Source organism: Arvicanthis niloticus, chromosome 20, assembly GCF_011762505.2.
Source record: "Arvicanthis niloticus isolate mArvNil1 chromosome 20, mArvNil1.pat.X, whole genome shotgun sequence".
NCBI lineage: Eukaryota > Metazoa > Chordata > Mammalia > Rodentia > Muridae > Arvicanthis > Arvicanthis niloticus.
In genome coordinates, this window is record NC_047677.1 from 14,533,597 (window position 1) to 14,551,141 (window position 17,545).

Here is a 17,545-nt window from a genome sequence, read left to right on the forward strand (position 1 = left end):
TTGACTGTTCCCTGAAAGGCAAATGTAGCCACTGAGTGCCACAAGAGAGGGAGAGTCGGGGAGACCCTGGTCCCAGACCTCTGCCTCTGCAGCTCTCAGTAGTACTGGTTTCTCAGAGTCCCTGTCTGGACTGGGAGATGCTAGGAAGAAAGACATCCAGGAACCACCTTTTACAGCGTTGCGTCTCCATGCAGCTCTACGGAGCACGGGCATTTTGCTCTTGAGACAATGTGTTGGCACATATCCTAGGTTGACCTCAAACTCATGACAACTCTTGAAAGATTGGAAACATTTACCAGATTACCCTCTGGATGGAATGAATATTTTTACCTTCACATGCCTTCTCCTTTTCCCTCATCTCTTTCTCTGTGTCTCTGTATTTTTTGGGGGGTGGGGGGGAGGTTGAGACAGAGTTTCTCTGTGTAGCCTTGGCTGTCCTGGAACTCACTCTGTAGACCAGGCTGGCCTCGAACTCAGATATCCGCCTTCCTCTGCCTCCCAAGTGCTGGGATTAAAGGCGTGCGCCACCACCGACCAGCTCTTGTAGCCCAGATTAGTCTTGAATCCATTATTGTAGCCAATGAAAGCCTTAAGATCCTGATTTTCCTGCCTCACAGTGGGTACAGTTGTGTTCCACCATACCAGGTTTTATAATAACTGCCAACTTTCAAAAACAGCCAACTAAACATTTAGAATAATCAAAAACTCTAATTAAAAAGTCTTGTTAGCTGGCGGTGGCAGCACACACCTTTAATCCCAGCACTTGGGAGGCAGAGGTAGGTGGATCTCAGTTCAAGGCTAGCCTGTTCTACGCAGTGAGTTCAGGACAGCCAGGGCTACATAAAGAAACCCTGTCTCCAGGTATGGGGGTGGAGGTGTCTTGTTATGTTGTGAATGTCGCAGTGATCCTTAATAGTCATGGTAAGGCTGTGTGATTATATACAGTCATAACAAACAAACTTGGGTGCTGGAGAGATGGCTCAGTGGTCAAGATCACAGTATCCTTACAGAAAACCCAAGGTCAATTGCCAGAATTCACATGGTCACTCAGTGGTTCCAGTTTCAGGGGCTCTGACATCTTCTTCTGGCCTCTGTTGATACCAGGCACTGGTACCAGGCATGAACATGGTACACATACATATATGTGCAGTCAAAGCATTCATATGCATAAAATAACTACATCTTAAAAAAAAAAACAATAAAATGTAGCTTAGGACTGGGGAGATGGCTCAGTGGTTAAAGTGCTTGCTAGGTAAGCCTGAAGCAGGGGTTTTCATCCTCCGAACCCACCGTGGAAAATTCCAGAAGGTATGGTGGCTCATTTGTTATGCTAGCCTCCAAAGACACACAGAAGGGATCCCCAGAGCAAGTTGGCTAATGAGACCAGCCTTACCTTTGAGTTCAGGGTTTGACTGAGAGAATCTGCCTCAGTGAAGAGGAAGATATTAATGATTGTGGACATCATCTTTGGGCATCTGCGCGCACCCACACATATGCAAACATGCATAAGACATGTGTGGGTGCATAGACACACACACACACACACACACACACAAACACACACAGAAATGGAAAAAGAAAAACCTGTAGATGTAATTTTAGTTATGCAGAATTAACAACTTGTCCCCAGTCCCTGGTTAGCTTCTGTTTGAACAGGATACATACAAAGGCTGGAGATGGGACTTAAAGGGCCATGCCAGTGTCGGAACAAGCTCTGGGTCTGAGCTGCTGCCACACGAGCAGAGGAAACGCATGTGGACTTCTGAAAGAAAACGGGGCGGGAGTGAGACCCTGGTCCTCACGGCCCCTGCACCCCCAGCTGAGCCTCTGAATCTGCCCGAACTACCTGGGACAGTCTGGAAGCAGTGGGGCTGTCCTGGGGCCTCTGGATTCAGTCATCCTCTATGGTATTCCAAACGGGACCACTACTGCCACCAGGTGGCATCTAACTGTAGCCAGGCCTGGCATGAATTCAACACGGTCAGCTGGGCTCCCAGAGTCCTCAGCAGCCACTCCATTGTCAGCTTCACAAACGCTCACAGTTCACACGCCCGAATTCTTGGCATTTCATTCAGCCGACTGCAGGCAGGTTTTACCTATCAATTTATAACTAGAATTGAGGGAAGGCCTCTTAGACAAAATGACAAAAGAAATGAAATTAGACATTGTGATAAATATCTTACGTACACGAGTTCATTGCATCCCTTTTATGCATAAAGTATTGATAGAACAAAGCAAAAGTCATTTTGGTAAGTTAAACATTGACATCATGCTGGGCGGTGGTGGCGCACAGGCCTCTAATCCCAGCACTTGGGGGCAGAGGCAGGTGGATTTCTGAGTTCGAGGCCAGCCTGGTCTACAGAGTGAGTTCCAGGACAGCCAGGGCTACACAGAGAAACCCTGTCTTGAAAAACAAAAACAAACCAAAAAACCACTGATGTCACAGTCCAACCTGTAAGTTAACTATTGTTGACTGACTAACAATTCTTCCTAGGACATGGGGCGATGCAGACAAACAGCTGAGCCCCTGAGCTTCTTTGTTGGTTTTAAAGTTTTAATATGGGCATTTTGTAAATACCAATTTCTCTACCTTGGGGGTGTATATTGTATGTGTGTGATGGGAGGGTCGCCAGTGTGCCACAACGCATATGTAGGGGACTGATGACAACCTCTGGAACTTGGGTCGCTCTTACTTCTACATGGGCTTGGGGCTAGGACTCAGGTCTCCAGGCTCTTGTGGTACAAGCTTTTACCCCTGAGACATCCTGCCAGCCCCCACCCCCACCCTGACCCCTCACTGTTTTTGAGACAGAGTCTTTCAATGAACTTAGAACTCCATAATTTGACTACCCCCCCCCCCCCCATGATGCCCCAGGGTCCTGTGGTCTGGATTTTCTCAGTTCTGAGATTATAGCACACCTGTGCACTTGGCCCTGGATTGAATGATTGATGATTGATTGACTGATTTTTACATTGGTTCTGGAAACTCAAATTCAGTTCCTCGTGCTTGCAATTAATCAGCTGTTGGAGTCATCTCCTTCCTTCCTTCTTTCCTTCCTTCCTTCTTTCCTTCCTTCCTCCAACCTACCCTTCCTCCCTCCCTCCCTCCTTCCCTCCATCCCTCCCTCTTTCCCTTACTTCCTTCTTTCCTTTCTTTCCTCCCTCCTTCCCTTCTCTCCCTCCCTTCTTTCTTCCTTTTCTTTCTCTTCTTCTCCCTCTCCCTTTTCTCTTTATTTTTTTGGACAGGGTCTAAAAACCAGGCTGTCCCTGAATGCATAGAAATCCACCCACCTCTGTCTTTCAAGTGATTAAAGGGTTAGGCGGCCAAGCTGTCTGTCTATTCTTGCATTGGTGGTGGTGGGAGGGGATATTCTTCTAATGAGGCTTCAGCTGGCCTTGAACTCATGATTCTTCCTGCCTCAGTCTCCCCAGTTTGTGGTCACAGTCATGGGCTACCACATTTACTTGATCAGTTTCTGAAACGTACGTGTTATACGTGTTAGTATCTGTTTCTTCCTATAGTTTGTTCCATGTGTGTGTCTCTGTGGGGGGAAGGGACTGTGATTTTGAGGCTGTATGGTTAGAAACACAGAAGTATTTTGAGGTAGGAGTTGTCTGCATAGCCCTGCCTATCCTGGAACTAACCCTGTAGAAAAGGCTGGCTTCCAACTCAGATCCACCTGCCTCTGCCTCCTGCATTAAAGGCATGCGCCACCACTGCCTGACTAAGTGTTTTGAATATTGCATCATCTTGCTCTTTGTTCTCTGGAACAATGACAGCATATGATGGCATCCTGCATGGTGTCACATGCCTTAATCCTAGGGGCAAGTGGATCTCTAGGAGTATGAGGCCAGCCTGGTTTACAGAGCAAGCTTCAGGAAAGCCAGGTCTACACATTGACACTGTGTCTCAAGACAAACAAACGAAATCAGCATATGATGGCACACGATGCCCGTCTTTGTCCCTTCTGGTTTCCCTCCATCTTTTACAGTCTCAATTGTGTAGCCATAGCTGGCCTGGAACTTGCTCTGCAGATGAGGTTGGTCTCAGCTCACAGAAATCCACCTGCTTCTGCTGGCATTAAAGATGTAAGCCATCATGCCTGGCAGGAAAAAAAAAAAAAAAGGAAAAAAATATACATATATTTAATTTAGAGAGTATCTCCTGTAACCCAGACTGGCCTCCAACCTGCTAGGTAGTGTGGTGGGTTTGAATGAGAATCACCTCATAGGCCCATGGTTTTGAATGCTTGGCCCTCAGTTGGTGAAAGAGTTTAGGAAGGATTAGGAGGTGTGGCCTTGTTGGAGAAGGTGTGTCACTGGGAGTGGGTTTCCAGTGCTCTCACCTCCACCTACTGAAGGCTAGGGTCACAGGCATGTGCTGCCCTACTGGGTGCAACACACACACTCACATGCTGTCTGAAGTCGTCTTTTAGCGTTAGGACTCGGACAAGGCTCATTTGGTAGAGTCCTTGTCTAGCAGGCAGGGAGTCCTGACCTCCATCCCTAGCGCCACAGAAACCCGGTGAGGGCCAGGCGTCCTGCTCCATCAGCCAACACATTACTGTTTTCAAACGGGCTCTTTTCTGAATCTGGAGGTAGGCTAGTGATACAGAATCAAGGCATCCTCTTACCCCTGTCTGCCCAACCCTATCCCCAGAGCAGGGCTGTCTACCCAACCCTATCCCCAGAGCTGGGCTGTCTACCCAACCCAATCCCCAGAGCTGGGGATCCAGGCAGGTATGACCAAGCTGGGCTTCTTAAGTATGTGCCTGGGACTCAGGTCTTTGAACTATGCACGCCGTCTACCTGCTGGGCCATCTCTCAGTCTCATTATACTTACACTCTGCTCGGTAAGGGTTGTGAATCATTGCTTCCTGACGGTCAGTATAAAGTATATTTCCTGAGAACCGAGTGTGTTACCCACCGATGATCACAGATACTCAGGAGTCTGAGACAGAATGACTGCGTTTGAGGCCATACTGGATTCCACAGTGAGTGACTCTGTTCAGAAGGAAAAAAAGAAAAATGGGAAAACCCATTCCTTCTAACAGCGTCTATGGAACTGGATCCTTTGTGTGACAGAGAAACAGCTCCTGAACCGCTGGTTACTAGTCAGCATGGCTGTCTCCAGTCCATTAACTTTATGTGCATTGGTGTTTTACCTGGGCTTTGTCTGTGTGAGGGTGTCAGATTTTGGAGTTACAGACAGTTGTGAGCTGCCATGTAGGTGCTGGGAATTGAACCCGGGTCCTCTGGAAGAGCAGCCAGTGTCCTTAACCACTGAGCCATCTCTCCAGCTCTTGTTTCCATTTCTTTCCCTCTCTGCTCTTTCAGCTTCTTTGGGACAGGATCTCACTGTGTACTTCTCTCTGAGTCTCTACAACAAAGCAAGAGGAAATGCTGTAGGATTTAGGAGTCACAGACTGTCCCCCAACAAGCCAGGTTCAGCCACTGTCCTCAGTAAGTCAGTTAAAGCAGCCAATTTAATATTGAAAAGCAGAAAAGTGAGATTTATTCCACATGGCCACACTGGGATGAGAGACGGAGAGATTGAGGGACTCCCCAATTCGGAGTCAGACTGAGTGAGGAATTAATATACATAATAAACAATCAGGTAAGGTATGGCCCCTAGCCCTGTAGAGCCCCAAATCTCTCCTGCAAGGTGATTATCTCTTGTGGTACTTTGAATAAGAATGGCGGCCACAGGCTCATATATTTGAATGCTTACAGACAGTGGCTTAGGAAGAGTGGCCCTATTGGGGCAGGAGTGGCTATGTTGGAGAAAGTGTGTCAACTGGGCTTCGAGGTTTCAAATGCTCAGGCCAGGCCCAGCGTTCTCTTTGTCTCTTTCTGCTGCCCGTGGATCTGGATGTAGGACTCTGAGCTCCTTCTCAAGGTGTCTGCACGCCACCATGATTCCTGATGATAATGGACTAAACCTCTGAAACTGTAAGGCAGCCCCAGTTAAATGTTTCCCTTTATAAGAGTTGCTGTGGCCCCGGGGTGCTGGCGCTCGCCTTTAATCCCAGCACTTGGGAGGCAGAGGCAGGTGGATTTCTGAGTTCGAGGCCAACCTGGTCTACAGAGTGAGTTCCAGGACAGCCAGTTCTACACAGAGAAACTCTGTCTCAAAAAACCAAAAAACCAAAAAAAAAAAAAAAAGAGTTGCTGTGATCACAGTGTCTCTTCACAATAGAACGGTGACTAAGACACCTCTCCCTTAGGGGTTTCCTGGAGGAAATTCTAAGTTTTTGGGGGTCTATTCTTTGAACAGTCTGATAGCCAATTAGATGAATACCAGTATCTCTTTAGAATAAATTTGTTCCTGCCATACAGACTGGTCACAGAAAGAATATAGGTCAGTGGTAGACTGCTTGCCTAGTCTATGCAAAACTCGTGAGTGTACCCCCAGAAGTGAAAATGAAAATAAACTCCCCAAGTTGTTTAATATCATATTAAATGGGGAAGGTAGGATTTGAACCCAGATGTAGGCCGCTCTGTGTTAGAAACTATTGCTTTCAGTTTTAACTTACTAACTTACTCTCAGGAGGCCCACACTATAGAAGGGAAGGCAGAAATTAAGGCATTCTGTGGTTCATCTTTGTATCTAGGCAGTGTGCCTCAGTGAGGAGCACTTCACTTCTGAACTCAGCTGAGGGCCTAATTTGTAAAACAAAGACATGGCAAGGGTTTGAGAGAACACCAGTTTGAAGAAAGAGCCTTTGTCACACTTCCCTCTTCTGAATGGCTGTAGCAGGCCACCAAAGCTGGGCTGGAGAGGAGGTTTGGAAGTTAGGGGCACTCACTTTTTTTTTTTCTTTTTGCAGAGAACCTGAGTTTGCTTCCCAGAATCCCCATAGTGGCTCACAACTGGGTTTTTGCAGTTCCAGGAGATCTGACGCCCTCTTTAGGCTACTGCGAGCACTACACACACATTGTGCATATACATACATTTAGGCAAAACACTCAAACACAAACAAAATAAATGAAATTATGAAAAAGTTGCATTGTGTGAAAATGCCCATTGTAGATTAGGTCTGCTTTCATTTTTCACTATTTTAATTAATTTGATAAAAGAATCCTCAGGGAATAAAAAACCATCGTTTTCGTATTATTTCCCCCTTCCCATATTCAGTTTTGTAATGCTGATGTTCAACATAATAGAATGAGCAATTACTTGTCATTGTAGAGACTAAGGCTGAATTTGCATGAGGCTTACACCTTTTCCTGCCTCTAGCTGGCATTGTTAACTAGGTTATAAATAGTACTGCTGACATCCTGCAGATAGAAAGAGCTTTTTGGTGGGCACATGCTATGAATGAAAGAAGTGCCTTGTTTCAATTGGAAAGCTTTCATTACAACTAGCCAAAGGGGGTGCAGATTATTTCCCATCACAGCCTTGCCTAAGAAGGCATATATGAGGACTTACAGTGAAGTAGTCTCAGAACAGACACTTATGTCTCAGCAGTGGTATCTCCAACCAATAGACATAGTTTGATAATACCGATGGGCGCCTTTAAGAAAATATAGCTGTTGTCCTTTGTGGTGTTTTTGAATGGGAATGCACCTCCTCCCCTCCCCCACATTTGAAGTCTTGGTAGAAGTCTTTGGAAAGGATTAGGGGGTGTGGCCTTGTTGAGGGAGGTGTGTCTCTGGGGGTGGGCTTTGAGTCAAGAGCTCATGGCATTCCCACTTAGCTTGCTGTCTCTGCCTCTTGCCGGTAATGTCTTATCTACTGCATCACTCTCAGTATGCCTGCCTGCATGCTGCCATGTTCCCTGCCACAAAGATCATGGACTCTAACCCTTTGGAACCACAGACCCTAATAAATGTTGCTTTGGTCATGGCATCTTATCTAGGCAATAAAAAAGTAACTAAGACATCCTTGGATTAAATAATCATATGAGATGTCAGAGAAAGGTACAGGACTGAGGCTAGCAAGATGGGTCAGATAACCTGAGTTCAAATCCTGGGACTCATGTGGTAGAAGGAAAGAAACTGATACCTCAAAGTTGTCCTTTGAGCTCTACACCTGCACTGTGGCACTCACACATCCACACAATGACACAATGAACAAACACACACAATGAGCTTTCAGGCTAGCACACACACACACACAAAGTGAAATACATTTTTGAAAACTCACAGGGCTAAGACACAAAGACGAAGAGCAGTGTTTACATGTGGATGTGGCAGTCCTTACCTGTAATCCCAGCAGGCTGAACTGGGAGGAATGCCAGGAGCCCTGAGGAGCGTAAGGCTAGGCTGGGCTACATAGTATGACCCTGTAAAAAAGGCAGTAAGGGAGGGAGGGAGAAAGAGAAAGATGGAAATTAAACGAGACAAAGCTCATATTTTTGCTGAAATTTAAATCATCATTTTGCTGTTTAGATTTAAAAACAAAAAAAGTTAGAAAAACTTTTAATTATTGAGGCAGAACAAATATGTGACATTCATTTCAACTTTAGGACATAAAATTAAGGTTAATAAGATCAGCTGGGCGGTGGTGGCGCATGCCTTTAATCCCAGCACTTGGGAGGCAGAGGCAGGTGGATCTCAGAGTTTGAGGCCAGCCTGGTCTACAGAATGAGTTCCAGGACAGCCAGGGCTACACAGAGAAACTCTGTCTTGAAAACACCCCCCCCCCCGCCAAAAAAAAAAAAAAGGTTAATAAGATCATATTCTTTAATGATGTTTCTTAGCACCGCGTGCAGGCTGTCTCTGTCATGATAAAGTGTGGGTACCAAGATGAGCCATGAATTCGGTAAACAACAGGTATCACATTTGCAGACATCTTGTTTTCCGGGAGGTAACAACCTGGTTTTCAGTCCAGTGCTTTGTAGTGTTTGTGTTGTGATGGCCATGTGGCAAGTATGACACAGATTTAATGCTGACCTCCTCCTCCAAACGACACAGGCAGAGACCAGGGACATGTCTTTCTTCTGCCACGTTTGTCTTCAGGCGTCTATATTTGCCTGTTGTGCTACCATGGCAACAACTTAGCAACGGTGAGATACATGTGAAAGTGACGTGGCATGTCGGGTGTGGGTCATTAGCCACTGGTTACGGTAAGACACAAGAAGAAACATTTAGACGCTGGATGTGTTAGGAAAAAAAAAGGGGGAAGGGATACGTGTAACTGTTCTAGCCGTCTGTCCTGGTCCATCTCTTTATTTCATGTCTACATGAGTACAAAGAAGGCACAAAAGTGTGCATGTGTCCACTTCTTTATTTTGTATTTTATGTGTATGGGCATTTTGCCTACAGGTGTGTCTGTGAGCCACTTGGGAACCTGGTGCCCACAGAGATCAGACGAGGGCGCCCCCTCTCTGGAACTGGAGTTACAGATGGTTGTTAGCTGCTATATGAGTGCTGGCAATGGATCCTGGGACCTCTGGGAGAAAAGACAGTGATCTTAACCACCGAGCCATCTTTCCAGCCGTGGGATAAAAGTCTTAACAATCCTAAGCCAGGGGCTAGTGAGAAGGTTCAGCAGGTAATAGGGCTGACCCCAAAGCCTGCTGGACTGGATTAGAGCTTCCTAATCCATGTAAAGGTGGAAGGAAACACAGACACCATTGAATTACAAACAAAATATATGAATTTTATATTATATATTTATATAATAATAGTACTTTATTATCATTGAATTACAAACAAAATATATGAATTTTATATTATATATTATAAATAGAAACATCTGCATTATATAAATATACTCCACTAAAGATGTTTCTGTTCTGGTTGACAGTTTTCTGTGCCAGGCTTTGTTGTTGCTGTTATTTGTTTATGTATTATGTGTTTAGGCAGGAGCTCATAGAACTGTCCTCTGACCCTGACATGTGTGGAATGGCACGTGTGCTCCCATACACAATAATAATTATAAAATGTAAGAACTGCAGTTACAGCTGGATCCTCTGGGAGACCAGTAAGTACTCTCCGCTGCTGAGTCTCCCTGCAGTCAGGGCCAGCCCGGTCTTCTGCTTTTGTTTGAGACAGGGTGGCACTATGTGGCTCTGGAACTGGCTATGTGGACCAGGCTGGCCTTGAACTCATAGCTCCAGCTGCCTCTGCCCCCCCCCCCCAACTGCTTAGATTAAAGGTGTCTACCACCAAATCCTACCCCCACCTCCTCTTCTTATTTCATGCGTCTGAGTGTTTTGCCTGTGGCTGGTGCTAGTGGAGGCCAGCCCTGAAGAGGGTGTTGGATCCCCTGGAACTGGAGTTACAGCTGGCTGCCGTGTAGGTGCTGGGAATTGATTGCTGAACCATCTCTCCAAACCTTTCTTCATTTTTTTTTTAATTTACTTTATGTATATGAGTACATTGTCGCTGTCTTCAGACCCCAGAAGAGGGCATCAGATCCCATTACAGATGGTTCTGAGCCACCATGTGGTTGCTGGGAATTGAACTCAGGACCTCTGAAAGAGCAGTCAGTGCTCCTAACCACTGAGCCATCTCTCCAGCCTACCTTTCTTCATTTAAGACAGGCTTACCAGGTTCTGTGTAGCCGAGGCTGGTCTAGAACTTGCAGCAGTCGTCTGGGTCTCCTAGGTGCTGGGATCATAAGTATTATAAGCCAACATTCAAGCTGCCTGCCTGCCCTTCCCCCTCTTTTTGTTCAATACTGTAAGATCAAACTGAGAGCCTTTGTGGACAGGGCAAGCATTCTTCCTGAGCTGTCTTCCTACACGGTATTTATTTATTTATTTATTTATTTATTTATTTATTTATTTATTTATTTATTTTCTGTTCTGGTTGACAGTTTTCTGTGCCAGGCTTTGTTGTTGCTGTTATTTGTTGATGTATTATGTGTTTAGGCAGGAGCTCAGATTGCCCTGGCTGGCCACTAACTTCTCAAGTAGATTAGGCTACCCTTGATCGTTTTGCCTCTGCCTCCCACATGCTGGGGTTATGCCTAGGGTTTTGCTAAGCTTCCCAGGATGCCTTGGGTTTGCTAGCCTCTGCCATAGCTGGAATTACAGGCCTACTCCACCAGGCCTGACACTCCACCAGGCCTGACCAAAGCTCCATTTCTTAAAAAAGACTGCATAGGTTTCTAAAGAAGAACACTAAGAAGGTTCCTTGGGATTCAGGGTTTGACTCCAAAGCGTTGGTTGGAAAGACTTGGCATAGCCCAGTGGGAAGGCATGTGCCAATGCTGGGATCAGGCCCCAGAATACCCACCCTAACCCCTTGGGGACCCAAATCTTGACCCAAGCTGGTCAGGAGGATCTGGGCTCAGTCCCCAGCATAGCATACACAAATGCACACCCAAATTGGGGGCTAAACTGGGTGTGTTAGCATGCCAGTAATCTCAGCACTAAGAGGTAGTGGCAGGTTTAGGAGTTAAACTCATTTTGGGAACTGGAGAGATGGCTCAATGATTAAGAACACAGTGCTTTTCCAGGGGACCTGAGTTTGAATCCATATCTGGTAGCTCACAACTACTTGGTTTTTTGTTTGTTTGTTTGATTGGTTGGTTTGGTTGTTTACTTGATTTTCGAGACAGGGTCTGACTATGTAGCCTTTGGCTGGTTTGGAACTCAACTATGTAGACCAGGTTGGTCTTAAATTTATCGATATCTGCCTGCCTCTGCTGCTCGACTGAAAGTTGTGTACCACCCTGACTGCTTCTCTGTCTGTCTGTCTGTCTGTCTGTCTCCTCCTTCTCTTCCTTCTTTTTTTATTTGCCTACAACCGCTTGTGACTTCAGCTCTACCCTGTTCTGGTCACTGTAGCATCACCTACACACACACACACACACACAGAAAAAAAAAAAAAAAAAGAAACAAAAAAAAAAAAAAAAAAGAAAAAAAAATCCATCCTTGGCTAGAGAGTTTAAGGACACCCTGGGGTGTATTAGTAGATTGTCTCAAAAACACAACACCTACCCCCTATACATATACACACAACACACACATACATATATACACACAGACAAAATGTACACACACATATGTACATGCAAAGACACACATACACACACACACATATACACATACACACATACAAACACATAAACACACACACACACACACACACACACACACACACGGGTAGCTACTTTGTTTTTGCTGTTTTGAGAGAGTGTCACATGCAGCCCTGCTCAGAATTCCTCCTGCTTCTGCCTCCCTAGTGCTGGGTTTAAAGGCATGTACCATCATATCTGGCTGTATATTTTATATAATAATAGTACTTTATTATCATTGAATTACAAACAAAATATATGAATTTTATATTATATATTATAAATAGAAACATCTGCATTATATAAATATACTCCACTAAAGATGTTTTGAAAAAAAAAAATGTGAAACAGGGCTGGAGAGATGGGTCAGTGGTTATGAGCGCTGACTGCTCTTCCAGAGGTCCTGAGTTCAATTTTCAGCAGCCACATGGTGGCTCACAACCATCTATAATGGGATCTGATACCCTCTTCTGGTGTGTGTACTCATATCTTTAAAAAAAAGAAAAAGAAAAAAGAAAAAAAAAAAGAAAAAGAAAAAAGAAAAAAAAAGAAAAAGAAAAGGAAAAGAAAAAATGTAAAATAAAACAAAAAGAAAAATTCAAATGTGGTATCATCTATTTGTAATTGTTTGGTTTCAGACCCTGGGAGAAGGGAGTGAGGTATATATCTTACATATCAAAGCAGACCTGGCTTCTATGCCCTCCCAGCATCCCTCAGGCCCTACCTGGCATACCCTGCTAGAAATCCTGAGCTGAAAGCTCAGGGGCGGGGCTGCCCTTCCCCCAGAGGCTCTTTCCTACATAATCCAGACTTTTGGTCTCCTCTCTCTCTCTTTCTCTCACAGAGTGTGCATCCTCTGCTTTTGTCTCCCCAGGGTGACTTCCCTAGTTTTGGTCCCTGGGGCCAGTAAACTCACTCACCCAAGAGCAGTTTCCCAATAAACTTGCATTTAATATAAACTAATCTGGCTTGAACTGGTTCATTTCACCTGCAGAGGAAAAAAAAAAAAATAAAAACCTATCAGTAATCTCAACACTTGGGAAGTAGAGGCAGGAGGAGCAGGATTCTAGTTTATTCTCCACTGCACATTGAGTAGGAGGCCAGCCTGAGTGCCCTGAGGTCCTGTCTCAGAATGTGATGAGGATGGCTGAGAGGGCCACCAGACCTGATGGCCTGAGTTTGATCTTTGGAGCCCACAGGACAGGAAGGGGAGACCTGGCGCCTACAGGTTGTCCTTTGACCTCCACGTGTGTGCTATGGTATGCTAAAAATGCAACGGGAAGAATGCTAATGGGCGAGGGGAGGGGAGGGAGGAGAAAGGGAGGCAGGAATAAGCAGCAGAGGAAGCATACAAGTGAGGAGCCACTTAGGTTCCACACACAACCTAAGTCGCTGCACAGCAGGGCGGTGTGGGCAAGGGGCAGACACCTGGAGAGGGAACAGGAGCGTGAACGGCAGGGTGGTAATCAACCCCGGCAGGAAACGCTGAGAGAGCCCAGTTTAACTCCCTGAGAACGTTTGCTATAGGTCAGACGTAGTTTATCCCCTAGAAGCCCACGTGGTAGAAACTGGGTCTCTAGTACGTTGGCGATGGGTGGGCGCGCGTCTCTAAAAGTGGGAGGTGAGTAGGTCGTGGGGCACTGCCAGTGGATGACATTGTACATTCTCCGAGGGTGAGGTCACTGAAGAGGTCAGATCTCCTGGGTGAGCTCTTCTACACACATAATGCTACACGAAGTTAGGAGCCCAGACGTCAGCGCCAGCTGATGACCAGAACTGTGAGCCAAATAAAGAAGCCAGCCTCGGGCATCCTGTGATAGCAATACAGAAAGGTTTATCTACTGTTTGTGTTTTGACAGACAGGGTCTTTATGCACCCAAAGCTGGTTTGGGACTCTCAATGTACCTGAAGATGACCTTGAACTTCTGATCCTCCTGCCTCTACACCCAGGACTCCAATACCCGATTTATGTAGAACTGAGGATTGAATCCGAACCCAGGTCCTCGTGCATGTTAAGTAACTGGAGATCTTTTTACACCTAAACAAACCACAGGGGACTTTGAGGATAGGGTGGAAAGAGTCTAAGGACCTTAGGAAGTGCGGAGCCTTCGGACTGCAGCCGTCAAAGACAGACAAGGCTGTGTTAGTCCCAAATCACAGCAGCCAAGATCACCTGCAGCACAAAACCTGCACAGATATTGGACCCATCAGTATCCTGCCATGGAGCAGGAAGGGACTTATCCTTCTCATCCTTCACTGACGATTGCCAGGCAGTTGGCGGGTTGATGTGGGAGGGAGAAACATTCTTTTTAGTGGTGTAGCCATAGCTGAGAATCCCATGTTCTGTAAGTCACCCTTCATTTGTGCTACTGTAAAAAACCCTAGTGAACCTCACTGGGTCGACTAGTTGGGGAGAGGAAGCAGATCAGAATGAGAGGGGGGACCAGAGTGGGTAATATGGGTGGATATAAGCAAAATACATGACATGCATATATGAAAGTGTATAATGAAACACATTATTATATATAGTGAATATATGCTAATAAACACATACATAAAGACCCAAACAGGACAATGGACACAGTTAAGTATGATGGCTCAAGTCTGGACATCGAGGACAACAGCCATGAGTCAGAAGCTGCCCGGGCCATTAGCAAAACTTTGTCTTTCAAAACCACCACCAGCAGCAGGAGCAGCAGCAGTAGGAGCAGCAGGAGCAGCAGGAGCAGCAGGAGCAGCAGGAGCAGCAGCAGGAGCAGGAGCAGCAGGAGCAGCAGGAGTAGCAGCAGCAGCAGGAGCAGCAGCAGGAGCAGGAGCAGCAGCAGCAGCAGGAGCAACAGCAGCAGGAGCAGCAGCAGGAGCAACAGCAGCAGGAGCAGCAGCAGCAGCAGGAGGAGGAGCAGCAGGAGCAGCAGCAGCAGCAGGAGCAACAGCAGCAGGAGCAGCAGAAGCAGCAGGAGGAGGAGCAGCAGGAGCAGGAGCAGCAGCAGGAGGAGCAGCAGGAGCAGCAGCAGCAGGAGCAGGAGCAGGAGCAGCAGCAGCAGGAGCAGGAGCAGCAGCAGCAGGAGCAGGAGCAGGAGCAGCAGCAGGAGCAGCAGCAGGAGCAGGAGCAGCAGCAGCAGGAGCAGGAGCAGGAGCAGCAGCAGGAGCAGCAGCAGCAGGAGCAGCAGGAGCAGGAGCAGCAGCAGCAGCAGGAGCAGCAGCAGCAGGAGCAGCAGGAGCAGGAGCAGCAGCAGCAGCAGGAGGAGGAGCAGCAGGAGCAGCAGCAGCAGCAGGAGCAGCAGGAGCAGGAGCAGCAGCAGCAGCAGCAGGAGGAGGAGGAGCAGCAGGAGCAGCAGCAGCAGCAGGAGCAGCAGCAGCAGCAGGAGCAGCAGGAGCAGCAGCAGCAGAAGAAGAGGAGGAGAGTGGGCAAAAATAGCAATAACAGAATAAGCTCATATAGTTGCAGCATGAACAATTTTACATCAAAGATCATTTTGTTTGTGTCCCTTTGAACAAACCCAAAGAGTGTCCTTCTAAGTTTTTGAAGAAGTGAAGGGGGCTCTTCGTACCACAGAATGATTTCTCAGTGGTGCTGGCCATGAGAAGCTATGACTAGTCGCCCAGTCGACAGAACGGCTTTGTTCTGAAGACACTGGATTCTGAGAAGGAAGATGTAGGTGTGGCAGGGAATGGATGCAGACCAGTGGTGTCCTATATACCACCAGTGCCACTAAGGCAGTATCAAGTCAGCATGTCCTGTAGCTCAGGCTAGCCTTTAGAGCTTAGCCTGTAGCAAAGGCTAGCATTTAAACACTTGCTAGTAACAGCTGTGATGCCTGCACGCCATGGAAAACTGTACATAGAGACAGGAGGACCCAGGGTGGAATCCAACCATAATTACAACATGCAAAGAAATATTCCTGACAAGTAAGCTGGAAGAAGCCAGACATGACAGTGCAGCCTGTAACCCCTGGGCTTGGTAGGATGAAGTGTAAGGCCCCCACGAAGGAAGGATCTCACCCAAGTCTCAGGAATTCATGGCCACCCAATAACTCACAAGACACCAAACTTGATGCAATCAGCAAGAGGTATATTTCGATCAACATGCTGAGGTCAAGACCCATAGCCCACGCAGGGGCAGTGGGGTCTGACCCCCGGGCTTTGGAGACAGAGAGAATTTAAAGCCAAAAACCACAACCCAGGGGGAGGGAAGGAGGGTTATTAGAGAGTACCTGTGTAAAGTCCCAGCCCATTATTCAGTTTGTGACAGGGTACAAGGAACAGTCATGGGGAACATTTTGTATAGGCTGTTCTCAAAGAGCCTATTCGTAACCAACCATCTATCTTGTGGTTAGCCAAGTTCCTGAAACACAGTGCTCACGACCAAGCTGACCTGCACTCTTAGTTCTGCTCAGCCTGCTAGAAGTTTCTGAAAAATTTTAACCCTTTCATTAGCAAGAGTATTGACAGCTGTGAGCTTGAGGCTAGCTTGGAAAACACAGCAACATTTTGTCTAAAAAACAAAACTAAACCAACCAACCAACCAACCAACCAACTAACCAACCAACCAAAAAACCCAAACCTCCTAAACCAACCAACCAACCAACCAACCAACCAACCAACCAACCAACCAACCAAAAAAAAAACCCAAACCTCCTAAAACCCAAAGAAAGTGAAGAAAAAAACATCTGAAAGACACAGATAAAATGGCAGTAGATTACAAATGACCCAGGCTGTCCTTGAACTTACTGTGTAGCTGTGTACTGAACTTCTGATCCTCCTGTTTCTACCTCCAGAATATTAGAATCACAGGAGTTTACTATCAGGCCTGGTTTCATTGGTTACTGGGAATTAAACCAGAGCTTTGTGCAAACATCTACTAACTGAGCCATAGCCCCATTTAAAAAAAAGTTATTTATTTTTATGTGTAAGCGTGTTTGCATGCAAGTGTGCTATGTACATACATGCCTTGTCTCCATGGAGACTAGAGAAGGGGGTTCAAATTCCCCAGAACTGGAGTTACAGACAGGTGTGAGCCACCACATGGGTGCTCGGACTGAACCTAGGTCCTTGGAACTAGCAGTTAGTCAGTACTCTAAACCTCTGGGCCACGACCCCCAGCCCCACCCACTTTTCTTTTAGTGTTGAATATTGAATCTCAAGGCTTTGAGAAAGATAGTCTGTACTCTACTGCTAACCCACACCCCCATCAGTGAACAACACGCTCCCCCATTGCTTAAAATGCCTTTAAATTTCTTATTTGTTTAGCTTTGTTAAAGAAGCAGAATTAGGTAGATGTGGTGGTTGGTGTGCACTCTTAATTCCGGCACTCAGGAGGCAGACACAAGCATATCTCTTTGAGCTGGAGGCTGGCCTGGTCTACATAAAGGGTGAGTTTAGGCCAGCCAGAGTGAGAAGCCAGCCTGACCTATATGAGACTCTGTCTCTAGGTAAACAAACAAACAAACAAACAAACATCCTTTGTTGATTAAGAGAAGTCCTGAAGGAACACTTGGGTCTCTCTCCATTTTGTTGTGATTTTAAATTCTGAACTAGGGTTTCAAGTAGGGTAGGCTGGCCTTGAACTTG

General features: G+C 46.3%; 1 protein-coding gene across 1 annotated transcript in view; it reads right to left on the minus strand.

The window, feature by feature from the left end:
• Positions 1–12,938: 12,938 nt before the first annotated feature.
• The window catches only part of Pdss2 (decaprenyl diphosphate synthase subunit 2), a 227,093-nt gene continuing 222,486 nt past the window's right edge, over positions 12,939–17,545 (minus strand). Inside the window, exon 8 of the mRNA XM_076917055.1 lies at positions 12,939–12,962. Within this exon, the coding sequence (XP_076773170.1) occupies positions 12,954–12,962 (9 nt within the window). The 3' untranslated portion in view covers positions 12,939–12,953. The remainder of the gene's footprint in view (positions 12,963–17,545) is intronic.